The sequence below is a fragment of the Chlamydotis macqueenii genome, chromosome 26 (genome assembly GCF_036417535.1).
Source record: "Chlamydotis macqueenii isolate bChlMac1 chromosome 26, bChlMac1.mat, whole genome shotgun sequence".
In the NCBI taxonomy this organism is placed as follows: domain Eukaryota; kingdom Metazoa; phylum Chordata; class Aves; order Otidiformes; family Otididae; genus Chlamydotis; species Chlamydotis macqueenii.
Window position 1 is genome coordinate 5,503,958 of NC_141581.1, and position 26,567 is coordinate 5,530,524.

General features: G+C 55.2%; 1 protein-coding gene across 2 annotated transcripts in view; it reads left to right on the forward strand.

The window, feature by feature from the left end:
- Nucleotides 1-1,654: 1,654 nt before the first annotated feature.
- ARHGEF18 (Rho/Rac guanine nucleotide exchange factor 18) overlaps nt 1,655-26,567 on the forward strand; it is a 45,628-nt gene continuing 20,715 nt past the window's right edge. Inside the window, exons 1-11 of one of the 2 annotated variants that reach the window (XM_086767147.1) lie at nt 1,655-1,856; nt 8,252-8,388; nt 8,868-9,367; nt 10,998-11,208; nt 12,049-12,163; nt 13,102-13,159; nt 13,374-13,418; nt 13,705-13,785; nt 14,185-14,290; nt 14,708-14,882; nt 26,137-26,204. In XM_086767147.1, coding sequence (XP_086623273.1) covers nt 1,751-1,856; nt 8,252-8,388; nt 8,868-9,367; nt 10,998-11,208; nt 12,049-12,163; nt 13,102-13,159; nt 13,374-13,418; nt 13,705-13,785; nt 14,185-14,290; nt 14,708-14,882; nt 26,137-26,204 — 1,602 coding nt within the window. In that variant the 5' untranslated portion in view covers nt 1,655-1,750. Of the gene's footprint in view, nt 1,857-8,251; nt 8,389-8,867; nt 9,368-10,997; nt 11,209-12,048; nt 12,164-13,101; nt 13,160-13,373; nt 13,419-13,704; nt 13,786-14,184; nt 14,291-14,707; nt 14,883-20,549; nt 20,604-26,136; nt 26,205-26,567 lie in introns of those variants that run through there. The other variant, XM_086767146.1, reaches the window with a different exon arrangement.

Here is a 26,567-nt window from a genome sequence, read left to right on the forward strand (position 1 = left end):
ATCTCGGAACAATCCTGAGCAGCGATCTCAGAACGGCAACTTCCCCATTCTGCCCACCGGCCAACCCTGCCTTACGGAATATTTCCTTTGGCCAGTTTGGGTCAGCCGTACTGGCCGTACCCCTCCCAGCTTCCCGCACCTGCACATTAGCAAAACCTGGGCAGCTGGAAAAAGTCCTTGATCTCTTAGCAACGACCAATAACATCAGTGTATTATCAACATTCTTCACGTGCCAAATCCCATAGCAAATCCAAAACACACCAGCTACCGGGAAGAAAATGAACTCCGTCCCAGCTGAAATCAGGACAGGCTGGGAGGGCGGCGGTGCCGCTGGCTGAACGCAGAGCGAGCAGGGCGGATGCCGCTCAGCGCCTCTGGGCGCGGGACTGGCCAGGGCGGCCGGAGCTGGCTCCACGCTGCCCGCGACCCCACGCCTGCGTGGGGCACAGCAGGAGCGCAGCCGGACCGCAGCCCTTTTCTAAGCCCATCTGGAGTTCTCTTCCCGTGGGAGCGATGGGACACAAACTGGTTGGTTTGGAGTTCTGGCGCAGGCTTGTTCTCGGGATCCTAAAACGCAAAATTAAGCAAAGCCACAAAACTCGAACTTGCTGTCAAGGGAGGTTTGCTGCCCGCTGGGCTCTCCGGGACGCTGCAGAGACGCTGCCGAGGCTCAGCCAGCCCTTGTGCCGTGATCCCGCATCGCTCTCCCAGGCCGGCTCCGCGGTGGTAACCCCCAAACCGCGCCAGACACCAGACCAGAGGAGACGATAGCGTCCTCGTTCAAGCTGAGGACAATTCCCTCAGCTGCAGCAGCTGCGTGGTATTTAGGAGCAGCCCTGGTCTCTGATAGTAATCGAGCTCTCGTGGACTTCAGAGAAATTAAACCTTAATTCCTCTTTGCTCTTGTGGTTTCCTGGAGCACGGGGTAATTGCTGTTCCAAGCACTGCCAAAGCTGCGGTCTCTGAGTAACTGGAGTGCGAGCGGATCTTGTTCTGATTAGGGCTTGGCCGGGGCTGGCGTGCGCTCAGGGCCGCGGGAAGAGGAGCGTGCGCTCACCGGCCCACGGGGCCTGTTGGGAAGGAGCGAATGGCCGTGCCGGGGGCGCCGCCTGCCAGACCGCACACGGCGAGGGCAGAGGGACCACCGCCTCGTCCCGCGCCCCGGGCGCTTTGGGAGCCAGAGCGTCTGTCTCGCTGCACGATGGCCGGCGCGGGCGTTCCTGTGCTTTGCTGGCACGTCATCCCGGGTCAGACCGAGACCTGCTGGGCTTCGGAGTCTCTGTCGCTGCCCCGGGTCAACCCACGACAGCAAAGACGAAGGACTTCACGGGAGCCCTGCGCAAGGCCTCGCTGCCTCTGACGGGAGACTAACGAGCGATGGTGCAACAAGCCCGCGGGCACAGCCCGTGTGTGCCAGGCTCTCACGGCGCACACACAGCGGTTTTTCTCCGAACGGAACAGGAAGCAGTTTGCGGCAACTGCTGTCCTCGCAGCCATCGCCGGTTCGGCGGGCCCCTGCAGCGGGTGTTTCGGGGCGCACGGCCCCAGTCGGGCCATTCTGCTGGACCCGCACAGAGCCCCGACCCCCGCGAGGCTGGGAGCGAGCGTCGGGGCAGCACCGGGGCCACCGCCGAAGGAAGGGCAGCATGAGAGAGGCGGGTTTGTTTGTGCCGTCGGAAAGGGGAAGCGGTGAGATGGTTGAGCCAGAGGCCCTCGTGAGCAAACCGGCCGCGCGGCTGCGGCTTCCTCGATGAGTCGCCGCTGTTTGCTTTGCTCCAGCGGCTGGAGAAGAAGCTGGAGCTGTCAGCTACGGGGAACGCGCCAGAGAGGTGCCTCCGGCCCTCGGGGCAAGTGGGGTAAGTCACTCCCCGAACCAGCTCTGTCCCACACAAGGGCGTTGTCCCTCCTCTTCCTCGGGGCATGTGAGGGAGCAGCTCGTCCTGAAGCCAAAAGTCCAAGCGCTGGGCTCCCCGCGCGTGAAGGCGAAACGCGGGCTGGGGAGCCTCCGCGTACCAGGAGCTTTGCTCTGCTGGGAGGGAGGAGCAGGCGAGGCTGGGGTTGTGTCCCCACGGCCGCCCCGGGGCAGCGCTGTGGGGTTTGTGGCGGGACAAGAGAAATGCTCTTCATCACCTGTCCTGGCATAACACCAGCCCAGTGCCACGGAGGCGCCTGTGACCGTTCCCAAACCGGCTGGACTCCGCTCGGTGAGGCCGTGCGCGTCGGCTGAACAGCAAGCGGCAGGTTCGGGCTGGCCCAGGAGCCCACGCAGGGGTAAACCTCAGCTTCTTCAGCCCAGCTGAGGGGTTGGGAACAAGGTTTGGAGCTGGTCGGGGCTGTGGGGCTGGTGCCAATCGGGAGCAGTGGGCTCGGAGACCTCAGGGTGGGGAATGTGGCCTTGGCGCGGTTTGGAGATCGGCCCCACCTGCCTCCCGGCGGGGGAGAGCTGGGAAGGGCTTGGAGAAAGGGCCTTGCCGCGGCCGGGGACTTGCTGCGAGCTGCAAGGGGATGCTGACGGTCAGCGTCTCACGCCTTCCCTTGCAGAGGCTCTGCCACGGCACCCGAAACTGATGCCCAAGGTGCAAATACCAAGCCTGTGGTCTCAACTCTTACCCTGTGCGGAGGGCGAAGGTCGCTCGCACAGGTGGAGGCTCTGCCCCTGCGGAGCTGCCTTAAAGGCGGTGGTTTGCAGGCTGACAGCTGATGGTCGTGAACAGAGCCTTCGGCGGAGAGAGGAAGGGCGTTATGGTGTGGCAACAGCCTGTTTGCTGTTTCTATCCGCAAGCCTCACGCGGGGTTCGGGAGCCGGGTGCGCTCCCCGGGCCCCGCTGTAGGAAGTCACGGACCCGCCGCACAGGTGGGAAAGCCAGAGACAGGAATTTCTCTCTGGCTGCAGCTTCCATCAGCTGATACTTCTGACAAAACACTTGGCTTCTCCACTCCCCCCTTGGCAGCCCCTGGGCTGCAGCCTGCAGCGCTGCCTTAGACCGCGCCGAGCTCTGCCGTGCTCCGCGCCGCTGTCTCCCGCCCGGGGTCGTACCTCGCACGGGGCTCGGGGGGCTCCCAAATGTCAGACTCGCTGCTCAACCACTCCTGGCCGTCGTTCTCGAAGCGCTGGAGGAAGAGATGGTCCTTTAAGCGAGGTAACGGTCTTGCGCGTGGGGAGCGCGGGCTGAGCCGTGTGTCGGGAGCTGGGCTGCTGCGGGGCGGTGCAGAGAGCCCGTCCCGGGCGAGCGGGTAGCGAAGGGCGCTGGGGTCCCGGGGCAGGGCTCGGTGTCGGTGTCGGGCCGGGGGACACCGCCACAAGTGTTGGTTAACGCTTTTCCTTCCATTTCGTCTCCATTTCGAGGCACATTAATGCTTTGAGGAGCTGGGTAATGGGTTAAATCTCAGCCTTCTGGTTTTGTCATAAATTTGTTTCGCCGCCGCGCGAGCAGGAGGTGCCGGTGTTTGCAGACAGCTGCCTCCGCACGGCTGCCTGGCGAGGGCTGAGCCTTAGGGAGCGCGTGGTGTTTGAACAGATGCTGGGGAAAAGATTCCCCCCGGCTTGCAGAGCGGGCTGGCAAGCAGAGCCCCCGTGTTCGGAGCACGGGCTGAGCCGTGGCGGTCGGTGTGGCACCGGCTGGGCGTCCGACAGCAGGGACGGGAAATGCCAGCAGTGGTGTGAACTGGCCTCGTTTCTGCGCGCGGTGCCGTGACCCGGAGAGAGGGATGCGAGAGCCCTGGGGAGCGGGACGTTTGCGGTCCGGGAGGAGCCGGACACTGCTGTCCCTGCCTGCAAACGCTGCCCGCAGGCTGACGCTTTTGGGTGCCTTTTTCCGTGCCGGTAAAGCTCTTGGCGCTCTTTCTCCCTCATCATCCCCCCCACCCCACCCAGTTCTCTTCTGACGCGGGTGCGCGGCAGACCGCGATCCAAGCGGAGCGGCCGAAGGAAGGTTAATTCAGAGCGGGAGGCAGGGTCGGGCGGGCTCTGACCGGTGGTGAGCCCCGAGCCCTGGCTGGGACACCCCGCTGCAGCCTCCCCAGCGCCGTGCCTGCTAACACGGTTACGGCTCACTGGGGAGGCTCAGGTGGGCTAAGTTCTGTAGTAATAAACAAAATAAACAGCCCGGCAGCGCTCACAGGCACTGACCGCTTTGGAGGGCGTCTCGGTGAGCCCTCTCCCCCCAGCCCCGCTCCCAGGGCAGTTTGTCCTGCTGAGGCTCGTGCTGGGGGCACAAAACATTCGGGTCTCGCTCAGCTCCCCTCCCGGCACCGGCGTTCTGCCCCGTGGTCCGCGTGGGACCGTCCTTTGTGCCCGGCAGCCACGGGGGGAAGCCGTGCGGTGACTCTTTCTTGTGACCCGGAGAGGGTCAGAGGGGCTGCGAACCCCCTCGGCCCCGCTGAGACCCTTCAGCTGCGAGGGAGCCGAGGAGCGTGCTGGCTCCCTGCTCCCCTGGCCCTTCGTGCCCAAAAACCAGGCCCCGGCACCGCGATAAGGCAGCAGCTCTGTACAGTATGTTACAGTGCCGGGCGGCTTATCTGCTCCCCTCCTCCAGCCCGGGCCACATGAGCCAACCCCCACCGTTGCCAGCGGCCGACGGTGTGGGGCCCAGACCAGGCGAAGGACGGCGCTTCAGCCAATTTTGGCTCAGCGAGTTTAGCTCTCGCTTTACCCTACAGCTCTGGGCACTTTGCAGGCTGGTACGTAAAGAGCAGCTGGGGCGGAGCCAGGAGAAGACGGGATCATTTTTGTTTCTTGTCCGTGATGCTCTCCGTGGCTTCCCAACAGCCCGTACCCCGATTGCTGGGAAATACCCAGTCGGTCTGGTCTTCCCACCCTCCCGGGACTGTTGCACGTAGCACTGCCTTTTTCCAGCCGCCGTTGGCGTGGCCCTTCCCCGGTGGAAACGCAGAGAGCGTTTGATGCTTGGAGGATGCGACCCGCACGGCAAGAGCTCCCGTCTGTGTTTCCTCCGGCGTTCCCCCGCCAGCGCCAGCCTGACTCCAGGGTCGCTCAGGGACCTGCAGCGTCCCGCGCCGAGCTGCGGAGCAGGCGGGCGAGGGTGCCGCGGGCAGAGCTCATCCCAGCGCTGTCTCCCGCTGCGATGCTTGTGGGTGCATCTCCGGTGACTGGCCCTTCCCGGAGAAATCGGCAGCTGCAGGAGGGAGCTCTGCACTGGAAGCGTTTCAGTCTTTGTTGGGCTCCCAGCGGCCTCGCATGCGGTTACAGCAGCGTGGAGTGTTCCTCCTCGAGACAAGGCAGCTCAACTGGCTGATCCCACTGTCCCCACGGCATCAAAACCCCCGAGACCGTCCCAGACCGTCACAGGCAGCGGACGCCTGTCACTACTTCCTTCCTTCCCACGCAGGAGCTCCTGGGTTGGCGTGTTCCGCCTGCCGGGAAGCTCTGGCAAAACGCAGGAGAGCCCTGCTCGTGGGCAGGGACCTGCCCGGCCCTGCCGGCAACGCTTCCTCCCGGCTCTGCCCTGGGAATTCCTCCGATGAGGCTGCTCCCTGCAGCAATAACCTTTTATGGTTCCTGGCCAGAGGCGAACCGAGCAACTGCAGCACCGAATCTGCTTAATGTTCCCCTGAAGCGCACAGCGTGCGTTCTTGGAAGTGTCACTTTGTCATCCCAGCCTCCAGCCTCAGCCGAGTGAAGGTGAACGCTGACGCCCGCCAGCGCCTGGGCAGCTCAGATATCCCGTTCCCTTACCACGGAGCGTGGCTCCTTCCGAACGGGCTCGAGCGCAGAGTCCAGGAGACTCAAGAGGCTCCGGAGTCTGCGGTGCTTGCTGCCACGTGGGTGACCCCCCGATCGTGGATATAGGGACGTTCGCAGCCTCTCACCCTCCACGCTGGCCTTTCCTTGCACATCGTGCCGGAACCCGATGCCTGAAAGCATTTTTTTCGCCTGTGAGTCCCTCCAGCAGCCTCCCTCGCCCCAGCATCCACACAGCTCGGCTCTACACGCGGTGCCAGCGCAGCATCCACCGGCGGAGGTGTTAGATGGGGGAGCCCTGAACTGTCGCGTCCGGCGCTCGCGCATTGCCTAAAATGGTCTCCCCGTCGCCGCAGCCCCGCGCGCGCCGCGTGCTGCTGCCTAACGGCCGCTGCCGCCAAGTTCGCCAGAGGCTGGCGGCAAACCTGATTTATCACGTGTTGACCGGGAGTGTCTGAAGCCTCCGAGGAGGATATAAGTTGTTTGGGGGGTCTGGAGGAGGTCTGTTGACTGCAGCCTACATCTTGGCCAAATCCTGAGCCCAGCGTGGCACAGGCAGAACATGGGGAATATTTTCCAGGCCTCTGAAGAGCTGACTCTGTTCCAGGGATCCACTTCAGCGCTGCAGCCTGGAGCCTGGTGCAGGCCCAGCGTAGCCTTGGCAGGACAGCCGGACCCTGCCTGGGGAGGAAAACGCCTCCCTGTTTCTCAGTTTGAGCTAAACCTGCGGGCCGGGGCTCTGGCCTCCGTCAGGCCACCGCATTTGTCAGCTCCTCCCGCTGCGGCCCTGCCGCCTCCCGGAGCTTTGGCGCTTTCTCTGCGGGTAGTTTGCTGCCGCAAGGGATGGCGAGGGCCGGGCATCTCCTTTTCCTTCCTTCCTTGGACTTGCAAGAGGGGAAGCGTTCGTTCTCATCCGCCCGGGACCTTCCCTGCCACCTGGCTGCTGCCCTTGGGTCCGTTCTGCCTCAGCCTCCATCCCAGCCTGGTCTGGGGGTTCAGCGGCTTTTACTGCGCACCGACATCTTCGGCTGCTGTCTCCTACACGCTCACGCCAAAATCTCTGCTAGTTCACATGTGAATTCACTTCAAAATGCCGATATATTTATTTATTTTTTTTTAATTACAAGCTGCTGAGAGGCAATCCGCGTGCGCCTGAGGGAAGCAAAAGCTGGTGTTCAGTCACTTTTACCAGTTTTACAGATAGAGCGTTACAGATGTGGCTCAGGGACGTTCCGGGCAGGAATTTGTCTATTCATTAAAAATGTCTTGTGAAGTAAATTCTCCAACCTTGTCAGAAAGCCTGTTCCAAATTTTCCCTGCTCTTCTAGTTAGAAAACCCTTAATTGAAAGAGTGCCTTCACAGAGGGCTTGCTTTCCGCGTTATTTATAGACCCTGGGCTGAAATTACCGCGCCCATTTGAACACACCAAGCTCCTTCAAACAGCAAATCTGGCGCCGGCAGCGCGCAGCAGCACCCAGGGAACAAACCTCCAAACTCTCCCTGGCGTTTGCTGCCTTTTTGTAGCCGGCACCGTGCAATTTCTGGCTGCGTAGCGTGAAAACCCACAGCAGCGTGCAGGGTTTCCAGGAGTGTGTTTTTTAACAATGTCTTCCCCATATTAATGTTTTATACCGGGCTTTCTTGGAGTTTGATGGGTTTCTAGCCGTTTCTTGGTGTTTTTTTTCCCGTCGGATAGATATGGCAGCTTACAGTCTCTTGCTGTTGTTCTCTGCGTCTTCGGAGATCCACCACAGCGCTTTGGCCAACAGCCTCAGCTGGAGGTATCTCCACGGGATAAAAGGCCTCCATGGGTCACGCGAGGGTTTCGAGATGGCAGCTAACATTTACAGTGTGTCTCGTTGCATAGGAACGTGCTTCGGTCAGCCGGACGATCTGTTGTACCACGACGCGCGTCCAGACCTTGGTTTTGTTTCTCAATGAGTTACCGGGTGGTGCATGCACACTCGGGTTCACACTCACGCAGCGCTCCTGCGTGGGGGAAATCCACACGAGAGAGCTGGGGTCAGGAGAATCCCGCGCTCCTGCTACTGCTCTGCACGTTCCGTGTTGTCTGGAGTCACAGATGTGCCTCCAATTTGGCCTCCCAATGGCACCTTTATTCCTCACGGATGAAAATAAAATCACCGTTAGTGTTTTTATTCATAGATTTCTGCTTTAAAGGTCCATCATGTCAATAACAGCCCTCAAAATGCGCTTAGCTCTTCTGTTTTACTGTGGAAACAGCCTCTGCAGCACAAGGCGTCCTACGAGGGTCTGGCTGGGATGGTGCAAGCCCAGTCTCTGCCCCGCACATGCCATGGCTCGAGGGATGACGTTTCTGCTGTTAGGGGATCCCAGCACCAAGTTCCCACAGGATCAAGACCTCTGAGGACCTGGGGTTGCCTGGCAGTGCCCGTCTGCAAGGGGCAAGCGAGCAGAGGGCCACGTGGAGCATTTCAGTGCCGCCTAACGTCACCTCTCTGCGCACGGCGGATTTGACGTCCGTCCTGCCTGAATCCTCACATGCCGTGACCTCCTCTGTCTTGCAGGGTCTGACTGCAAGCCATGCTTACGGGAATTCACTGACCCCAGCACCTCTGCTTTGGAGTATCCCAATCCCAAAAGCTTCCTCCCGTCCCTGATTGCGGAGGATGACACCTTCTGCACCAGCGCGGCTCAAGAAAAGGCAAGTGTCCTCTTTCCTGCCGCTCCCACCGCGCGAGGCAGGAGCCAGGGGCAGCAAACTGGGTGGTGAGACCATATTCAGAGGGACTGGGGTGGAACGAGGATGGGGGAAAGGGGTACCCATCCAGCCTGTCAAGGAATACAAGGTTGTGTTGCTTCTGCTGCTGGGAAAAATCACACCTCTCTGCTTGGTACTGGTGTTAGCGGGAATGAGGGACGGGGAACCGGAGGAAGTCGAGCTGGTGGGGCTGGGGCAGGTCTGGCCACGAGGTGCAGTAGCAGAGTGCTCCTCTTGGAAAGTCTGGTTTGAGAAACCCAGCCGCAGGCCTGGCCCCGCTAGCGGCAGGTGGGCTGTTTGCCACGACAAAGGGAAAAATAAAGCAGCTCCAGCTCTGCACGGGAGGCGTCCTGGTCGCAGGACGGGTGCAAGGCTCTCAGCAGGATTTGTGTGCTCAGGCTAAGCCATCGCTGCCTTTGCAGGAGGACTCGTCTTCCGCAGAGCTGGATGTCCCAGCAGTGGACCTGCACAGCAGCACGGAGGATCTCCTCTCAGACGCTGCTCTCCACGGCACGGAGTATTACAGAGATCTGGGACTTCTGAGCCCGCCAATCGCCAGAACGGCACCGGAGACGGCAGCGCAGCCAGAGCGAGCGCCCCAGGCTGTGTCTGCCATTCGCTTACTGCAAGAGAGACCGGGGCCTCTGAGCAAAATGTCTGTGGATGTCGCTTTTTCCAATCCCGTTTCCTGCTCCGTGCGTTATGGCGAGGCCGACTGTCGCTTTCTGAACAAAGGCCACGTTTGCTCCTGTGCAGCGGTGTCGGAAGATGGTACCGGCACTTCTGAGTGTCCCGCAGAGGCACACAAGGAGCTGGAGCTGCAGGAGGCCCAGGAGTCCTTCCCCACGCTGGTGAGATCCATGTCCACCTCTCGGAGGCACAGCTGGGAGAGCCCTTTGTCACCCGCAGACTGCAAGCGCAGGTACGGCAGGGCTGCGAGCAGGATTTGAGATCTAGAGGGCAATGATGCTGCGTGAGGCTGGAGCGATCACGCCGCCCTGAGCTGCTGCCGGGTGGTCTCCCTCCCTTGTCAGCATCTGCCAAAGCAGCTGGACACCTGCCGCTCATGTTGGGTGGGGCGTGGAGGGAGATGTTGAGGCAGCAAGAGGCTTTAATGTCTCCTTGGCAGTAGGAAGACCCTCTTTTCCTGGTCCTGGGGCCGGGAAGAGGATCTCCCAGCTGGAAAGAGCCCTTTTCTGTCTGGAGGGAGCCTTGGACAGCATCAGCTGCCCTGATGGCTTCTTTCCTCTGGCTCAGAGGGAGCTTTGCCCACCTCAGAGGGATCAAGAGAGCTCTGTCAAATCCTTTTCCTCTTTTCTGTGAGTCAGCTTGGCGGGGCCTGTGCCTGCAGCCGCCGCAGTGTCCGCCAGCCCTCCGTCCTCCACGTGACTGCAGAGGAGAGTGTGTTCTGTAGCACGACGCGGAGCCCTGGCTGGGAGCGGTTTCCAGGCCTGGCATTACTGCCGCCCTGTGCTCCTGCCACATGGATGCCTTGGCCTCCAGGTTCCTACGCGCCTGCTTTCCCTGCTGACAAACGTATTGATCTCCCGGATGTCTGGCAGTTAGGCGCAAGCCAGCAAGGACTATTTTTATCTCTCCTCCTTATAAGGTACCTTAAAATTATCTCAGCCTGAAATCTTGGCGGGTCTTTATCAGGCTCAGACCTTGGTTCTCAGACCTCTTGTTGTTCCGCGTGCTGTGGATCATTCACAGTTTACGCTGCGGAACGGGCACGTGAGCAACGGTGGCACAGCGTGGCTGCCAGCGCCAGGGGCTCCTGCGGTCCCCTCGCCGGGTGATTAAGCGTGTGTGAGCGCAGGGCCAGGGAAGGGGCATACGCCCCGCTGTCCCCTAAGCAAACGCTCCCTGAAGCCTGTCTCTGGCAGCAGGAATGAAGCGGCGGTGATCTGCAGACAGAACCCACGCAGGGAGTAAAATTTTCCACTGAGCCCTATCCATCACTTTGCTCCTATGTCGTTGGCACTGCAACAGCACTTGGTGTTCAGGAAACCGCGGGGCACTGGGGAAGCTGGTCCACCCCTCGTTTCCCTGAAAAGGTTTTCTTTTTCCTTCCTCGAAGCTGGGCCCCGGTGGGAGCAGGAGTTATGACATGATGCCACAGCGACGATTCGATAAATGACAACATCTGCCGTTTCTAAATGCCCAGAGGGACTTTCCTGGCATTGCAGCTAGCAGGGCAGCAGCTCTCACGCAGGCGAGGCAGGCTGCTGTCTGGGTGGCTGCATTGTCTCAGGGGTTGCTAAGAGATCAGCAAGAGCCATCCGGCACTAAACATCCCAGTGACCGAGGAGCTCGTGGACTCGCTGATGGCAGCCAGAGAAGCTGTTTTTAACATGCTCAGGACTTGGTGTCCAGGCTGACGCTTGCTGGCATTTCCTCTTCCACGTGCCTGCTGTGGTCATCCTCCGTGTCCCAGTTGCGTGATCTCTTTGGGACTGTCCCCCCAAGGCTAGGACATCGCAGGGCCTGTGCCGTGCCTGGCACAACAGGACGGGTCTGCTAAACTGCCTTGTTCCTCTTCCTTGAATTAGGTTCAGCCTGGATGCCACAGAGGTGGGCAGCGACCCAGAGCAGGAGGATGTGGAGAAGGGGAGCCCGTCCCGTCTGCAGCCTCGCGTGTCCCTTCAGCTGCCCAAAGGGGAACTGGAAACCTGGAGCAGCAGTGCGGGTGGCACGGTGATCAAAGTGGAGATAGAGCCATTGCGGCCGAACCTCACGGTCAGCTCTGGCTCGGAGGAGGCGGTGAGTGTGCGAGGGCTGTGTGTGTACTGGCAGCAGGGCAAACCGGGCGCAGGGAAGTCAACGCAGGCAGGCGTCGACTACTTCGATGCCAGCGTTGGACCAGGTATGCTGGGAGGTCTGCAGGAATCTCAGCAAGGATGGGCCTTCTCTGCTCTGGGACAAACTGCCTCTTCTTGCAGGACAGAGGCCCTGGGAGCTGGCTGATGCACAGCCGCCTGTGCTCGCAAATCTAGTTGTAATTTCTCTTGCTGCAGCCTCCACTTTTTGCCTCCCATCCTGTCACTGTGCACCTCTAAGAAGAGTCTGGCTCCATCTTTTCTGTAATTCTCTGCTAGGCAGCTGAAAACAGCAGTGTGACCTCCCCTTTCACGCTGCTTTCCTCTGGGGAAGTTCGTTGGATTCAGTTCCCATTAAAAGGACGATTGTATCACAGCGCTACACGCCCTATAAATGTGAGAAGTGACTGAGAAGGTTTCAGCCACAAACATCACTTGCTCCAGCCTCCCTGGAGCCCAAACCTGAAGCCAACAAACGGCTGGGCCTTACGGTGCCCTGTCATCGGAACCCTGACAGAACGAGAGAGGGAAGGGGTGAGGAGGCAGCCTGTTCCCAGCAATATCTGGGGTCTTGATCTAATCCTGCGCTCTCGCACACCACAGGTCTCAACCCACGCAGTGAGGGTGGGCCCTCAGGCTCCCAGGGTGGGCACGCAGGGCAGGAGGCTGTGGGAAGGCGGGGATCATCACTGGCACTCCCGCCTTGCCACCCACGCTGTGCCCTGAGGGAGGCTCCCTCGGTGCACAAAGGACCAAAGATGTCCGTGACTTTGTGCTTCTCCAGGAATGTGGCGGCAGCGGGAAGAGACTGAGGTCACAGTCTGTCCCATCAGCCTGCGAGACGGTTGCCTCCCCTCAGATGCCTTGCGGTTTCGACACTTCTCTTCCAGCCGTGGAAGGTTGGTATAGTTGATATATGGCATTAAATGAGTTAAAGGCGTTTGTGATTAAGAAGATAAAAAGCTGGAGATGTAGCCTCTGCAAACCTAAACATCCTCTGTCCTTCCCTTCAACATGGTCCCAGGAGCTCCTGAAACAAAAAGTCAAGCTGACTTTGAGTCTGGTGCTGGCTAAAGCGCAGGCTGAGCTCAGACGTGCCCGTCCCCGGTGACACGTTGCCCTGTAACCGCTCTGTGGCTGGTGCACTGCTCGCTCCCCACTCACGCGAGGCAAAGACGGTTTCCTAGGAACAGGAGGCACTGCTTCATCTGCCTGGGTTCAAATGTGCCCTTTCTGCCGTACCCCAAAGAACGGGGCAAACACGGTCTGTGTGCCGGCCCCCTCTGACAGCAGTGCCCTTAGCTAACCCACCGCGAGGAGCTGGCTTTGGGACAAGGCTGTCAGGTCCTGGTTTCTGCACAGAAAACCAAAGAGCCTTAGGAAAACAGAGGCACCCTAGCTCCTGTAAACTTCATTTTGACCTTCTCTGTGCTGCTGGAACGCGTTAACCTCTCCCACCTGCGAGGACTGGCCTGGAGCAAAATGTAGGGACTTGTTAAGAGCACATCCAGGGAAGCGGAGGGGAAGCTGGCTGTCACGGGGAGGGTCTCTGGGGTGGTCTCAGCTCCTACGCTCTCGCTGCAAGCAGGATCCTCAGGAGCCAACGTAATACAGACTGGAGAAGGGAGGGGTAACAGAGAAAAGTGATGTAGCCTTCCCCTCCCTCACAGAAATGCAGTGCAGCCTTTTCCTTCCTAACCACTCCCGGCACTTCTCCCTCCTCGTTAAAGGCAGAGTGGAAGCCCAGCAGCATTAACAGGGTCCAGTTGCACAGCTTGCAACATGGTGCTCTGCAAAGGCGACCCAGGATCCCTGCTGAGAGTGTTTTGTGTTCCAGGTGTTGAACCCCCTGCTCTGGAGATGCTGGAGAAGGACCATGTGTCCCCAGACCACGTGTAGGTATTGTCAGTCCTGGCGGTTTTGAGACGGCTGAGATTCCTGAGCGTATCTCAGCTGCTGGAGATGCGATAGCAAAGGAGATCCCACTCCATGCTGGGGCGCAGCTGAGTAGTTGGTCGTAAACCAGCGCCTGATGCCTTGTGGGGTGCAGAATGTGTTGTCGAGGACATTTTCTAATCTCTCGCTTTTCTTTTGCCCAATTGCTGGTAGGCTAATTGTCCAGCAGGTACTTCAGGAGCTGAAGCAATACCATGGGTGAGTGTGTCTGGGAGAGGGCTGTGGGTGGGGAGCTCACGGGTCTGCCTAGGACCCGCCTGGCGAATGACGCTTGGTCCCGAGGGGCAAATCCCCACAGCACCAGAAGGGCTGTATTCTTCCAGTGCGACCAGGGCAGAATTGCAAGGAGCAGTGGCATTTCACGCACCTCTCCTGTAACTCTAGACGTGCTCCTGCCCCGTCTCCAAAAATGAGCTTTTCCGCTGACCCAAAAGTTCTGCTCTCGTATTCTTTGCTGTGTGTCTGATGTCTTCTCCCTGCACAGGGCGAAGCAGAGAGCTTGTGTGCAAGAAGGCAGCGATTCCTCCCAGCAGAACCTCACCTGGTTTGAGTTCCTGTCTAACGAGTAAGTGAGACGGAGGGGAACCCACACACTTTGTGTGCCCAGAGCAGGCTGAATTGGAGCCCCTCTCCATCTAAGCTCTACTGCCCTGCAAACGCTGCGTGCAGGACGCTGGTGTCTGCCCTGGTTCCGCCAGGACTGGGGCCTCGTTGTGCACGGCACTGAACAAAAAGACAGAGATGGTAGAACTTGCAGGCGTAATGTGAAAGATCAACTCCTTATTTGCAAGGGTTCTGTTAATAAATGACATGACTGATGCTGAGCCAGATCCTCCAGGAGATGGAAAAGCTCAGAGATGGGATCCTAAAGGAATGCTTCAGATGAACGTCACCAGTGGTCTCCCTGAACTATGCTGGGCCAGTTAACTTCCCCTTAGTTAAGATGGTTTTGCTCTTGTTTCAGAACTGAGGATAGTGGAAAGAGCGATAAAGCAGAGAAAGGCACAAAGGTGATGCGACGTCTGAGTTCACTGCGGAGCCGAGTCACTGGATCCTGGCAGAAGGATAAGGTGAGATGCTGCATTTGTGGAAGGAGTTGTTGAATTCTTCAAGGAGAAAAGGGGATCTGACCCCAGGGATCAGACAGTTGGATTGATTTCGGATGGCTGAGGCCTCCATGTTGGTCAGCAGATGCGGCGTGACCCCTAACGCAGTGCGCTGGGCAGAGAGAGCCCTGATTGCAGCCCACCTTGCTCCAGGGCGTGTTCTGGCTGTCGCACCGTCTTAGCACGAGTTGTGCAGACCAAGAGAGGAGCACTTTGGCTGGGCGACAGCCTGGATCACCCACGGAGGCGAGGGGGAAGGGAAGGTGCAGGTGTAAAGGTGCCCACCGTGTGTGCTACGCGTCGGCTTTCCACGCCCGAAGAAAAGGAAAGCGTGGGCAGTGCGAGGCCTGTAACGGAGCCGTGTTTTTTCTCTCCTTCCAGGGTAAGAACAAAGAGCAGCCAAAAGAGAGAGAGAAGGAGAAAGAGACAAAGGAGCCAAAAGAGAGGTGGAAAGAGATCAATGGGCACCAGCTTGTGCCGGGGGTTTTCTCCAGTTGCACCAGCTGCTCACTGTGTGCCAAACCTCTTGTGAATAAAAGTGCTCTGCAGTGCCTGAGTGAGTATGGCTGTCGCCGTCTGGCTCTGACCCAGCCTGGCTGTAACCGCTCCCCGGCCTCCCCTCCGGCCCAGGCCGGCCGTTTCCCCGCTTAAATCAGCCTCACGATTGCTTCACTGTTCTGCCTTGACTGTACCCCCCACCCCGCTTGGCCTGGCCTGGTTGTTCCTCCAATAGCCCAAATGATCTCTCAATCCCGCCTGGCAATAGTTTATCCTCATTTTCTTTGGCTGCTTGGCCGTTTCCTGCCTCTTTCCCCCAAGGAGGGTTCTAGGTCAACTTTTCCTTTAATATTTTTTTTTTTTTTTTTTGCAAACCTCTGCTTTGCCCCATTAAATATCCCTGCTGCCTGAGTGAAGCTGCATCTTTTAGGCTGTTTTCTGCAGATGCAGTGATGTCTCAGCTCAACACCTGCCCTGCACACAGGCACAGGGATTTCTAGAGCATCCAAAACTCTACTCACTAACACAAAAGTCAAACGGTGCCTTCCGGAACCTGCAAGGGTGAGGTTGTTGCTTCTCAGATGTAAGTAGTGCGCAGGAACGGCAGCTGCTCCTCTGCTGGCGTGCACGGAACTCCGTCCTCCCGCTGCTTTCCCTGTGGCATTGCTGCACGGCTTTGGCTGGCGGACAAACCCTGTCCCTCCTCCTTGGGGCAGGTACTCAGGGCACTGAAGAACATTTTAATTCCCAAGGGGTTGTCTGTGGGCAGAGAAAATCTTTTGGAAATGAGAGATCTGCTCTCTTTCTCCCCCATATCCTCAAGCAATGCTCACTCTCCAGTAAGGGTCTCTCAGAGGCTCTTAAGGTCAGTAAAACCTTCCTGGGGCACAAACGAGCTGGCTGCCCTTGCACACGCGCTGAGAGAAGCAGATTTTCCCTTCAGGGGAGCTGGAGGGAAACTGAAAAGGACCACAGGCCCGGCTGTTAGTGAACATTTTTCAGGCATCACAGCAAAAAGTAGGAAGCAGGGAGCTGAACAAGAGAGAGTGCTTTGTGGGTATGTAGAGAGAACCCAAATATTACGGGAGGAGGCAGAGTTATGCCTTGTTATTCCTGTCTGAGGAACCTCCCAGCAGAGGCTCTGCTTGCAGTCCCGCACGCTGCCTTACCAAAAAAACCCTGAACCTGCGAGGGTGCAGACAGCCCGCGATCCCCAGCGCACCCAGAGCTTGGAGCCGTGCTGTGTATAGTCTTGGGAACTCTGAGGGCGTTGCCGGTGCGGGTGATTCCTCTCTGGACGAGCGCTGCGGAGATGCGTGATCCGGAGTGCACGGGGCTGGAGCTAGCTGCTGAAATGGGAGCGCGGCTCAGCTTATCGTTTTCCATCATAAATGCGTGCCGGTTGGACATAAGTTATAGTCACTCTGACCCTGTTTCTCAGCCCTTCCGTGAGGAATCTGTGTTCTTGAGTCGTGCTAACATTCAGGAGAGAAACTCCAAGGTGGCTGAGGAACTGGTTTGTGTTTGGGACTCTGTGACACCTCCTTTGGCTCTCGGGGCCGCTCAGGGATGCGGTGCCCAGGCTGACGTGACTGGCAGGGCAGCAGAGCTCGGTTTTGTGTGCTCCCTGTGCGATGGATTGAACTGTGGCTGAACGACCGGGCAGGGTTCTGCGATGTTCATTAAAATTAACGGCCCGTCCGTGGTCAGACGGGGATTGGGACTCGCTGTGTGACAGCTGTTAGCCTGAGAGCGCCTATATTTGGATTATGCTTGGGTGAAACCTTTGCGAACCGCTTCTGGGCGGCAGTTGATAGCTGACATCACTAACTGCTGTTACGGCAGCTAGGAGCAGCGCGTGGTCTCCCGACAAGTCACCAATACGGCTCTCGAAAAGCAAGCTTCGGGGCCACCGCGTAGCCGGAGCGGCAAGCCCGCTTTTCAGAAGCGCGAGCTGCTCTGTCGGGGCTCAGTGTGAGCCGTAGGTGCTGCCAGGCTCTGAGGATATTTGGCTGCTGCTCTTGTTCTCTCATGATGAACTCACACTTCGCCATCTCTGCGCTTTGGTGCCCAGCCAGCCCTCGGTCCGTCTCGTGGTCGGGTGGTGGTGTTGATGTTATCGCCGTGGTATTTTTAACCGCAGCACCACCACGCGGTAGAAAACAAAACAGGCTCGCGGAAAGAAAAAAAAAAAAAACCAAACAAGAAAAGATGGTAGGTAGAGGAAAGGGATGAGCTGAAGCCAGGGAGAGGAAGGATGGGGAAAATATTAGGAAGCCTGAGGTCTTTTCACTGTCCTGTGGGCACAAAAAGTCTGGTGGCTACCATGCCTGTGATGAAATAGAGGAGCTCTTATTAGAGAAATGAACAGCAGGAGGAATTCTGCAGGAATCATCGTTCTGCTAGAAACATGCACACCAGCTGTGAAGAGGGTAGGCAGCCCCAGTGGCCCTGTACATGGTGACTGGTTTCCCTTTCCCACCTGGTTTCTCCCATCTATCCGACACCACGCAGTACAAAGTCTCCCAGGGAAGGAGGGTGTGGTGTGCGTCAAGCGTTAAAGATGCAGGAGAGTTTCCGAAGCTCCGGTTTTAGAGCCTCATAGATGTGACGTTAGGAGTCTGGTAGGGATGAAAAACAAAGAGGAATGTTTGCAGTCACCGGGATCTCGGCAAAAGCAGCCACCGGGTCTTCTCTGTTATGTAAACTTTGAGCTGTGAGTCTCTAGGTTTATTGTTCACCTGGAAATGGAGAAAGTTCCTTTTGAGCCTTTGCTGTCAAGGGTGGAGAAGGTTCTGTGCCTAAATTAATCCTCTCTTATAAACATGCTTCCAGAGTTTATGCAACAGAAGTTAGATGACTCCCAGGAAAGCCCTGACAGGAGGAGAGCTCTCCAAGCAGGCTGTGCCATGGAAGCGAGCCAAGGATATGCCGCGGAATACGAATGGCAGGAGGATTGCTTCCCTCCTAGCGACTTGAGCTTGAGCGCTGGGGTAGAGCTGGGTCTTCTGCAGCTTCGTTAGTTCAGAGTTACATCTCTATTACTTTATGGGTAAGATAGAGCCCTAGACCCCTCAGGGAGCTCAGATCAACCACCCTCTTCAAAAGGAACTCTGTAGCTGCACCCAAAGTGTTTGGGAGGCTTCAGGCAAATTCCTCTGAGAGAAGGGGCCTGGTTTCAAGAATCCTCCTGAATTATACAAGCTGGAGAGCTGTGTGGACACCAGACTGTCCGCCTGTCCTAGGCTGACCCTCACTGGCTGCTTCAGTATGTAGGCTGGTTTATTAAAAAAATGCTGTCACGTCTCCTCTCCAGGACTTATTTAAGGCATGTTGTGAAACAGGTTTGGAGAGCCGTTTCCTTTCTCACAACGGTTCTGTGGGTAAATGGAGGAGATGGGTTTCTGCAGTTTGTCAAGCAAACATCCTCCACCCATGCTTCTTATCTGCAAGGAAGAGAAGCCAGAATGGCTTTTTGTTTGGACTTGAAATTCCGTGTGAAATTCACCTCCAGACTCTTGCTTTCAGGATTCCCAGTGTAGCGCCAATAAGCTACTCCGGGAAGGATAGTTTTGGGTTATAATAAGGAGGAATTACTTGATTTTCTAACCTGAGATATTTGCTCATAGCCCACACAGAGTCCTGAGAAATCTGAAAAGCAGCAGGCAATCTGAAACTTTGCATCTCTGGAGAGAGACACAGTTGCCAAAAAGCTTCTATTTTGGGGGGAAAAGGAGGTTTGGCTGCTGGAACATGATGACAGTGATAAATGGACTGGGAGTCCCACTTGGAATAAATGATTACTGACCGGAATCCAAACAAAACAGGCAAAACCAGAGCGACTGACATAACTGTGGGTTAGTGTGGTCATAAGCCAGTGGTGGATCTAAAGCAAATGTGAAAGTGATCCGCAGTGTTGGCTTCAGAGGAAACACTGACTGAGCCGTGAGTCTGCTGACACAGAGCTGGCTCTACCAAGCTCTAGAGGCTTTAGAAAAGGAAGCTGAAGAACACGCTATTCTCAGTGCTTCTCCTTTTCTGCTTTTCACTTTCTTTTAATATCTGGGCAGTATCGCCTTAATCTGGAACATCTCCAGGGGGCTGCTCCTTGTGTTCCCTGATAAAACCTCAGGATCTTGTACGCAAATACATAAATCTGCATGGCAGTAATCTACCTGCAACTCATTCAATAAGAAATCTTTTGTTTTGTAGGATTAAAAGGTCGGTGTTATTCTCTTCTTTGCAATCCAAACCTTCGCTCTAAGCTACGGAGTCTTTCAGCTGGTTGCTGTGCCAGATTTTGCTCTGATTTTGCGGAGGTGCCCTGAGGCCAGCCGCGCAAGCACAGCACGTTCTCTTCGTGACAGCTGTAGTTGGGCAATCTGCAATGCTTTACTTTTATACTACAGCGAAGCATGAAGTTTGAAATGTGTAAGGATTAGTCTGTCACAAAGTGACAGCCAGCTGTTTACCCCCAAACCACTTTATTTAATGATTATTTCTCTGTAGTGCTGAGAGAACCTAATAAATGACTGGGTCACTATTGTATTTAGTCCTGTACAGAAGCAGCACAAAAGGGAACATTTCTGAAAAGCTTGCAACTGTCAGATGAAGAGAAAAATAAAATAGATTAAACAGATCGCAGTGTGGAAACCAGAGACAGTATTGGTCCCGTGGTAGTCTAGGATTTCAGCATATTTCCAGCCCAGGCGGAGGCAGGTTCTTTCAAAGCAGCGTGGCAAAGCTGTAGGGTGGATTTTGAAGAGGGGAAGTTTGTTTTGTAATCATGCGTTGCGTTGTCAAGCTCAACAGGGAACTTAGCCGTGCGTGATTTAAAATAGGACAAACTTGTGCTGGAGATCAGGATGGTAAACCCTGGGTGACTCACAGGTCGGGAGGCAAAGTTAGGTCACGAGCTCTTCTCATTTTTCCTCCCTGCACAGAGCACTTCAGTGGTCTGCTGCTACACTTGTCCAAACCTCATAGTTGTCAGGGAAAAGGTGGTTTTTCCAGCAAGCAATTCAGTCATACAAGCCAGTGCAGGAATCTGCTGATAAGGAAGATAATTCTGCTTTGCTTTCGCCGTTTGCCGCACAGGGGTGAGCTGCGGAGGCCCAGGCAGGCGCTGGCCGTGGCGGGGCGGGTAAGGAAGCCAGCACCGGGCACTCTGGGCAGGAGCTTCAGCACATTTTGAACGGCAAATCCCACCAGGCTTTTAATAACGAATTACATGTTTAGAGTAAGCCCTGGGCGCTGCACAAACCTATGAACTACCACGTTAAAGCTGTCACTGGGGATGCCGCATCCCATCCGTTACAGGGCCTTTGTTCCCGCCGCAGCCAGGCGCCGACGGCGGGCAGGTCCCTGCGGGACGCTGGCATCGCCGGGCTGCGGCTGGGGCAGGGGCAGGGGAGGAGGCCGGGGCGGTTCCCAGGCTCGGGGGCAGGCGGCCTGGGACCCTCGGCAGGGAAAAGGGCCGGCGGCTCCCGGCTGCGGCCGCCTTCCCCGGGCCGAGGGGAAAAGCGCGGGCTCCCGCTGCCCGTGCCCGTGCCCGTGCCCGCCCTGAGGGGAAAAGCGCGGGCTCCCAGTGCCCGTGCCCGTGCCCGTGCCCGTGCCCGTGCCCGCCCTGAGGGACACGGAACCCGCCGTCGGCTCGGCGGCAGCACGCAGGCGCGCAGCTCCGTCCGCCTTTTGCTTCCGGGACAGAGGGGCGTTTCCTGTTGCTGTGGCGGCGGCTCCCGGGACCGAGAGTGCAACCGGCGGCTCCCCGGGGAGTCCGGTAAGAGACCGGGGTGTCAGCGCGCCCGCCGGCTCCCCCAGCCTCGGCTCCCCGCGGAGCCACCCTCATCCTGGCCTTAGCGAGCCCTCCCGGCACCGGGAGCCCCCGTTCCGCCGGGCAATGGGAGGCCGAGGCCCGGTGACCGGCTGCCCCTCGGTGTCCGCCTCCTTCCCCGCTCCCGGGGCTTCGCAGCGCCCGCGGTGAGGGGGGGTTTTCCCCGGGGAGCTGGGGCGGGGGGGCCGAGGCTCGTCCCGCAGCGGGCGGTTACACAAGGCCGGGCGCCTCCGGGGTGTCGGAGCAGATCCAGAGCCTGGCCGGGGCGGCGGGTTTATCTTGCTTTCCGTGACAAATCCTGCGGGATTTACAGCCGTCCCAACGTGAGCGGCTCGAGGGTTAACCTGGGGGACAGGCCGTGTGGCTCGTGAAGGTCCGGGGTTTATCTTTTAGGGGGCGCAGAAGGAGATGAAACGCCGCCGTGTGCGCTGGGGAGGCGAGGTGGTGTCGCCCGGAGTGGAGCTGGTTCACTTCGTGCTTGCGGTAACGACATCCTGCGTCTCCTCTTCTCGCACAGTGCTGCTGCTGGGGCTGTCAGCGGCGAGAAAAGTCCATAACACAAAAAAAAAATAAATACCCGCAGTTGTGATGGCTGACCCATTTTAAATATCCGCCAGCCCTCGCGCATCGGGGAGAGGAGCGGGAGGTGGTGTCAGATGGTAGGCTTAGCTGGCCTGTGCTGGAGAGGAAACTCCAGGAGGAGTGGCGATGGATAGTGGAGGAGGTGAGGTGAAACGGGGAGCGATCCGAAGAGAAATGGCTTTCGGAAGGTTTCCTGTGCTGTAGTTGGTTTTGCTGCTCTAATAAATAAGCGCAATTTCTGAGTACTGTTTGAAGACTTTGTGCTGTGTTTTTGTCTCTATAGCATCCGTGTGTCTTCTGTGTAAAACCACGAGAAGAAATGGCCGCTCCTCAGTTCCTTCTCTTTCCCCTCCAAAGACAGAGTTTTGTAGGTGCCTTTTTTTATTTGGCACTTTTTAAAAATGTATAAAGTTATAAGGCAATAGTTAGTTTCCCTTTGGTATGGTAAAAAAAAATAAACCCATTAAGTACGGCTCTCGAACAGGAGCCATCAGACATTGTGTGTTGTAGTTCCACCTAATGTTTACCTACGAAATATTTTAAATACCTTTTATGATTGTCATAGCTGCCGCTTCGGTCCTGTAGCGTTCCTGTACAATGGGGGGAGGGTTCGGGGTGAGAGAATTGGAATGGTCCTCGTGTTTGTTTTAGGATGATGTGCTAATTTTACTTTGCCTTGTTTAAAAAAAGAAACCTCAGTTGTTCGTTCGTTCTGGTTTGGGTTTTTAAAGAAAATCCCAAACCCACCAGAACTGGCGGTGCTGGGCATGTCACAACTCCGCCCCCTCGTCTGTGTGTCTGATATTTTGACAATAAAACCAAATACAGTGAGAAAGCAATTCCAGTTTGGTTTTGGAGACAAAGAGGAATGCTTTAACGGGAAAGCTGAAACTTGATAATTTAGTGTTGTTGCTCTCTCGCGTGGACTGTCTCTGTTCCAGAACGTGAAGTGTCTCGTCACCCTGCGCCCTTCCAGGTTTTGGCTTCTGCCTCCGCACAATTAGGCGAGTTAGCAAAACAAGTAATCAAACTGGTCCTGAGTTCCTGAAAACTCCTGACCTGGATTTACCAAATGCAGAGACTTCTTCATATTCCAGTGAAACTCCTCCTCTTTCCTGAGGAGACTTATCACAAAACAGGCTGCTTTTTCTGGAGTGTCGTAGTTGTTTGAAATGTCTCTCAGTAGCTGTGTCGTGTATCCTTATGTGTAAATTCAGACTTTTAAAGTCTGTATTAGTCATTCGTGTGCAAGTTGTGCAGAACTAAAAGTTTCCGTTGTCAGCTCAAGAGAGAGGGCTTACCTCGTGGGGTGTAGGGATGAGTAAAGAGAGAAGAGGTTCTCTTCGCTTGCTGAAACACCGGATATCTGAAAACGGAAAAAAAAAAAAGATTAATTTCACAAGAAAACTATTTTGTCCGCAGCTCTCTTCAGCTGGTTGGATTTAATAGGTGGTGGGTATGTCTGTAGCATTAAAATAGCGCCTGAACTCCTTGTCTCGTTAGCATCACGGTTAAAAGGTGTCCCTGGCTGAACTTAGCTGTTTGGAAGTTGTGGGGATTGGTTTGGTTTGTTTGGGTTGTTTTGTTTGTTTATTTTTTTGTAATCTGCCATTTTTAAAATGCCAAAATGCCATGTGCTTGAGGGGACAAAAAAAAAGTCAGGAGTTCGATTTTTGACTAATCGGAGCATATCTGTCTGTTAGTTGTCGTTGCTTGCAAATGGCCTTTTAAGAGTTATTTTGTTGGGCAGTACCGTTCCAGACCAAAGGTCGGGGTCATAATACTCGTAATATCTGGTGAGTCATAGATTTGTCCTGGAATCCAATTCTGGAAGACATTCATAGGACATTGCCAGTGTCTGACCCACTGGAAGGTATTCCAGCTGGGGGGAAAAAATGTATTCACCAGCGTTGTAATGTCTTGTCCAAGAAAATGCTTTTAAATTGCAAATTGGTTCCCGTGAGCCTTTGGGAAAGCATCTCATGAAAAAGGGAAGATTTGGGTTTTTTGTTGTACCAGATATTAATTTCATTACCCTCAATTGCGAACGGGATATTTATGATGTTTATGAGCCTCTTGGTTTTAAAGATTTCTTAGCTGGACGAGGCCCCTGTTTCCGTTAGCCTGTCCGTGAGCAGTCGGTCATCGCTGGTGCCAGTCCGTGTAAAATGCTTCAGAAGCAGTGACAATCCCTGTAGCGAGCAGGCGTGGGATGATGCGATGCTCTCAACATTCTCAGTCTTAGTTCCAAAACTGTTGGTTTAAGCCCGAGAACAGCCACAGTGGGTTTGCTCCGTTTCCATGCTACGTGTGGTATCGATTGCTGTTGCATCTGTAGCTCTAGCAGTGGTGGTCCTGTCCCCGTCCGGTCGAGGTAACCCGAATCCTCGCACCTCCCGCGTGCGGAGGCGGTTGAACTGTGACGTTCTCGGCGCTAGTCAGAGCTGCGGCCCTCCTGCGTGGCCTTGTGTCAAAGTGAAATCCTGCGGAGGACCTGTTTTGCCCTGCCAAAGCCATCCTCCTGCAGTTGCAGTGGGTGACTGAGGGAGGAGAAGACTGGGAGGAGGAGGAAGGAACGAGCCTGGGTGGCAGTCCTCTGAGTTTTTCGCTCTGTCTTTCTCTGTGCTGCTCCAGTTTGAGAAGAGTTTGCTGACGTAGCTGTCCGTTTCCTTGTTGTGCCTTCCCAAATTCTTGATCTGGATAAGACCAAATGCTACCAGTTACTAATCTTACATGCAAAAATATTTTTCTTTTGTCAGTTTTGAGTTTGCCAATGCTCCTTTTCTTTGGATGGCCCTGTGTGTTTTTAAGGTTAGGTATCTATTGTTTCTGTACACCTGTAACAACCCTTCATGTGTATCTCTGCTCTCAAATACCGGCCTCAATGTGCGCAGGTTCCTGTCGCTTCTTCGCTGTCCTCTGTCCCTCCTTCTTCTCTTCGCTGTTTTCTTGACCCCTGCAGTTCAGAGGGGCTGTGCAAAGAGGGAAATCGAGTTCGCTCACGTTGAAATGTTTGTTCTCATCCTTCGGTGGAGCGTGCTTGGTTCAGCACTGTCTCCGAAAGTGTGTGGAACAGCAAAAGCTGCAGCATATTTTATAAGATGAAGTCTGCTTATAAAATAGTCTGATTCTTCTGTCGGTTTTCAAAATTCTTTTCTGTTACATGGGCAAAAATAATGCCCCTTGGAAATCATTGTTAATTGCGTTTCATATAGTCTCTTAGAGAATCAAGTCCTTACATTCAGCGGGAATTTTCTGAGGCTTTTCTGCAGCATTTTCTTGTTTTCCAGCATGTTCTGTTGTGTGAAGACACTTTGAGCAGCCTGGGAAACTAATTAAGTGAAAAGTACCTCCCGCGAGTGATGTAAGCTGTTATCTTTAACAGAGCGAGTGCATGATCTTAAAATTGAAATACATTTTAAAGTTGATATTCCTTTTACATTAGCTTAACGAGATACCCAAGCTTTTGAAGTAGAATTGCTCCTACTAATCATTAATAGGGAAATAATTATCAAATGTAATCAGTGAAGACCTGTAAATGTCAGGGAATACGCATGCCTAGTGCAAGTTTGAGGAAACGTTTCTGGATGACTGTATTGCACAGCTGTAGGTGAATGAAGGGGATTTCAAGAGGAGAGGCGATGTCGCAGGCAGGGCAGCGGCTGTACGAACGCTTCCCTCCGTGCGTGCGCCGCTGCTGCCCCCACGGCACCCCGTCTGTAACCTAGACTCCAACCCGGCCCGCCTCCATGGCACGGGGGCTTTCTTCTGTTTCCTTTTGTGTGGCGATTTTTGTGCTGCAGTTTGCTCCTTTGGCTCGGGAGAAAAGGAGTTTCCGTTGTCAACCAGTTGTTTGTTGCTGTGGCATGTCTTTTAACAAGCTCTTTATTTCCTGGTGGTGGCTGGAGGCCTTATCGATGCTGAAATAGCCGATATATTTGTTATTCTCTGCAGGGTTTTAGCAAGTGAATAATTTTGAGACATTTTTATCATGCGTCTGCAGAGGCACATACATTTTAAATGAGATACAGTGCCTTTTGTTTTGTTGCGGGGGGTACGGTATGGGTAGAAATATCCCAAATAAGAGAGAAGTTACGGGAGGTGATTGGTTTTATGGACACTTTGTCTGTGGCAGGCACTCAATTGCTGGTGTCCTCCTCCTCCACCTGTGGAGGATCTGATTTTATAGACGAGCAGAAAGACTGCAGGAAGTGTTTGACACTACCTGTTGTCATCCTGTTTTTTTCAAGAAGTAGTTATTACAAGGGGGAAAAAAGAGGCTGGATTTTACCACGCTATTCATGGTTTTACGCCTTTTGGGTGGGAGAGGACTGCTCTAGTTGCTTCGTCTGAAAACGGTTCCTTTGTGAAGCGAGCACAGTGGCAATGCTCTGGTGGTGGTAGTACTCTGATGATTCTGTGGTGCATTTTGACCTTTAGTTTACTGCAGGTACTTCAGCTTCTACTAACGCTGTGCAGAAATGAGCTAGTTGTGTGGAGCCAAAGAAACTGCTGCCCTCTTGGGTGGTCTCGCCATCCATTCCGAATGGAGAGGCACAGAAACAACCTTTGTGAGTACGAGGGGAGCAGCGCTGTGGCTGAGCGCAGACGAAGCAGAATACTGTTCGTGCAGTCCGTAGCGTCTCTTTGTGCTTGCATGTGTGAATTGCGTTATCAGTGATGGAGACTCAGTGAAAACACCTGAGTACTTGGTGTAAAATCGAGAACAGATCCTGCAGGAGAAGGATGCTCCCTGAAACACCTGAGCTTACTCTGCATCTCTTTCAAAATTAGAAGATCTTTTCTGTGTCGCTCTTCCTTTCCCTAGATGGGAAGGACAAGAATAGTTTAAGACTTTTTTTTTTTCTTTTTTTTTTTTTTTTCTTTTATGTTTCAGATTGTGCAGTGAATGTCCATAAGAGCTGCAGGAGTTTCCTGGCTGAATGCAGCAGCATCAGACCCAAGGTGGGTTTTAAAATATTTTCGTCTTTCATAGCAGTGCTTGACATAGGAAGTTTGATTTAGTGCAAGTGTTTCAGTTTACATCAGTACAGAATCTTGCCCTACATCATCACGACTTATAAGAAGGCTCAAACTCTAATTTTTGGGGGGAACGTCGTTGAATTAGATGGTGCCTCCGGATGTTAGGCCACTGTGTTTCAATAGGCTGTGCCATCTCAAAGCTGGTGAAGAATGTGAGGGGTGGAGGAGAATTTGATTCTAACAGTTGCGGATGGTTTATAAGTGATTTCATTTTTGAACTGTAATGAACTTCGCATCTTGCTAAGCTGTTCTTTTTTATCTTTGTCGCCGTGGTGCCTGTGATTG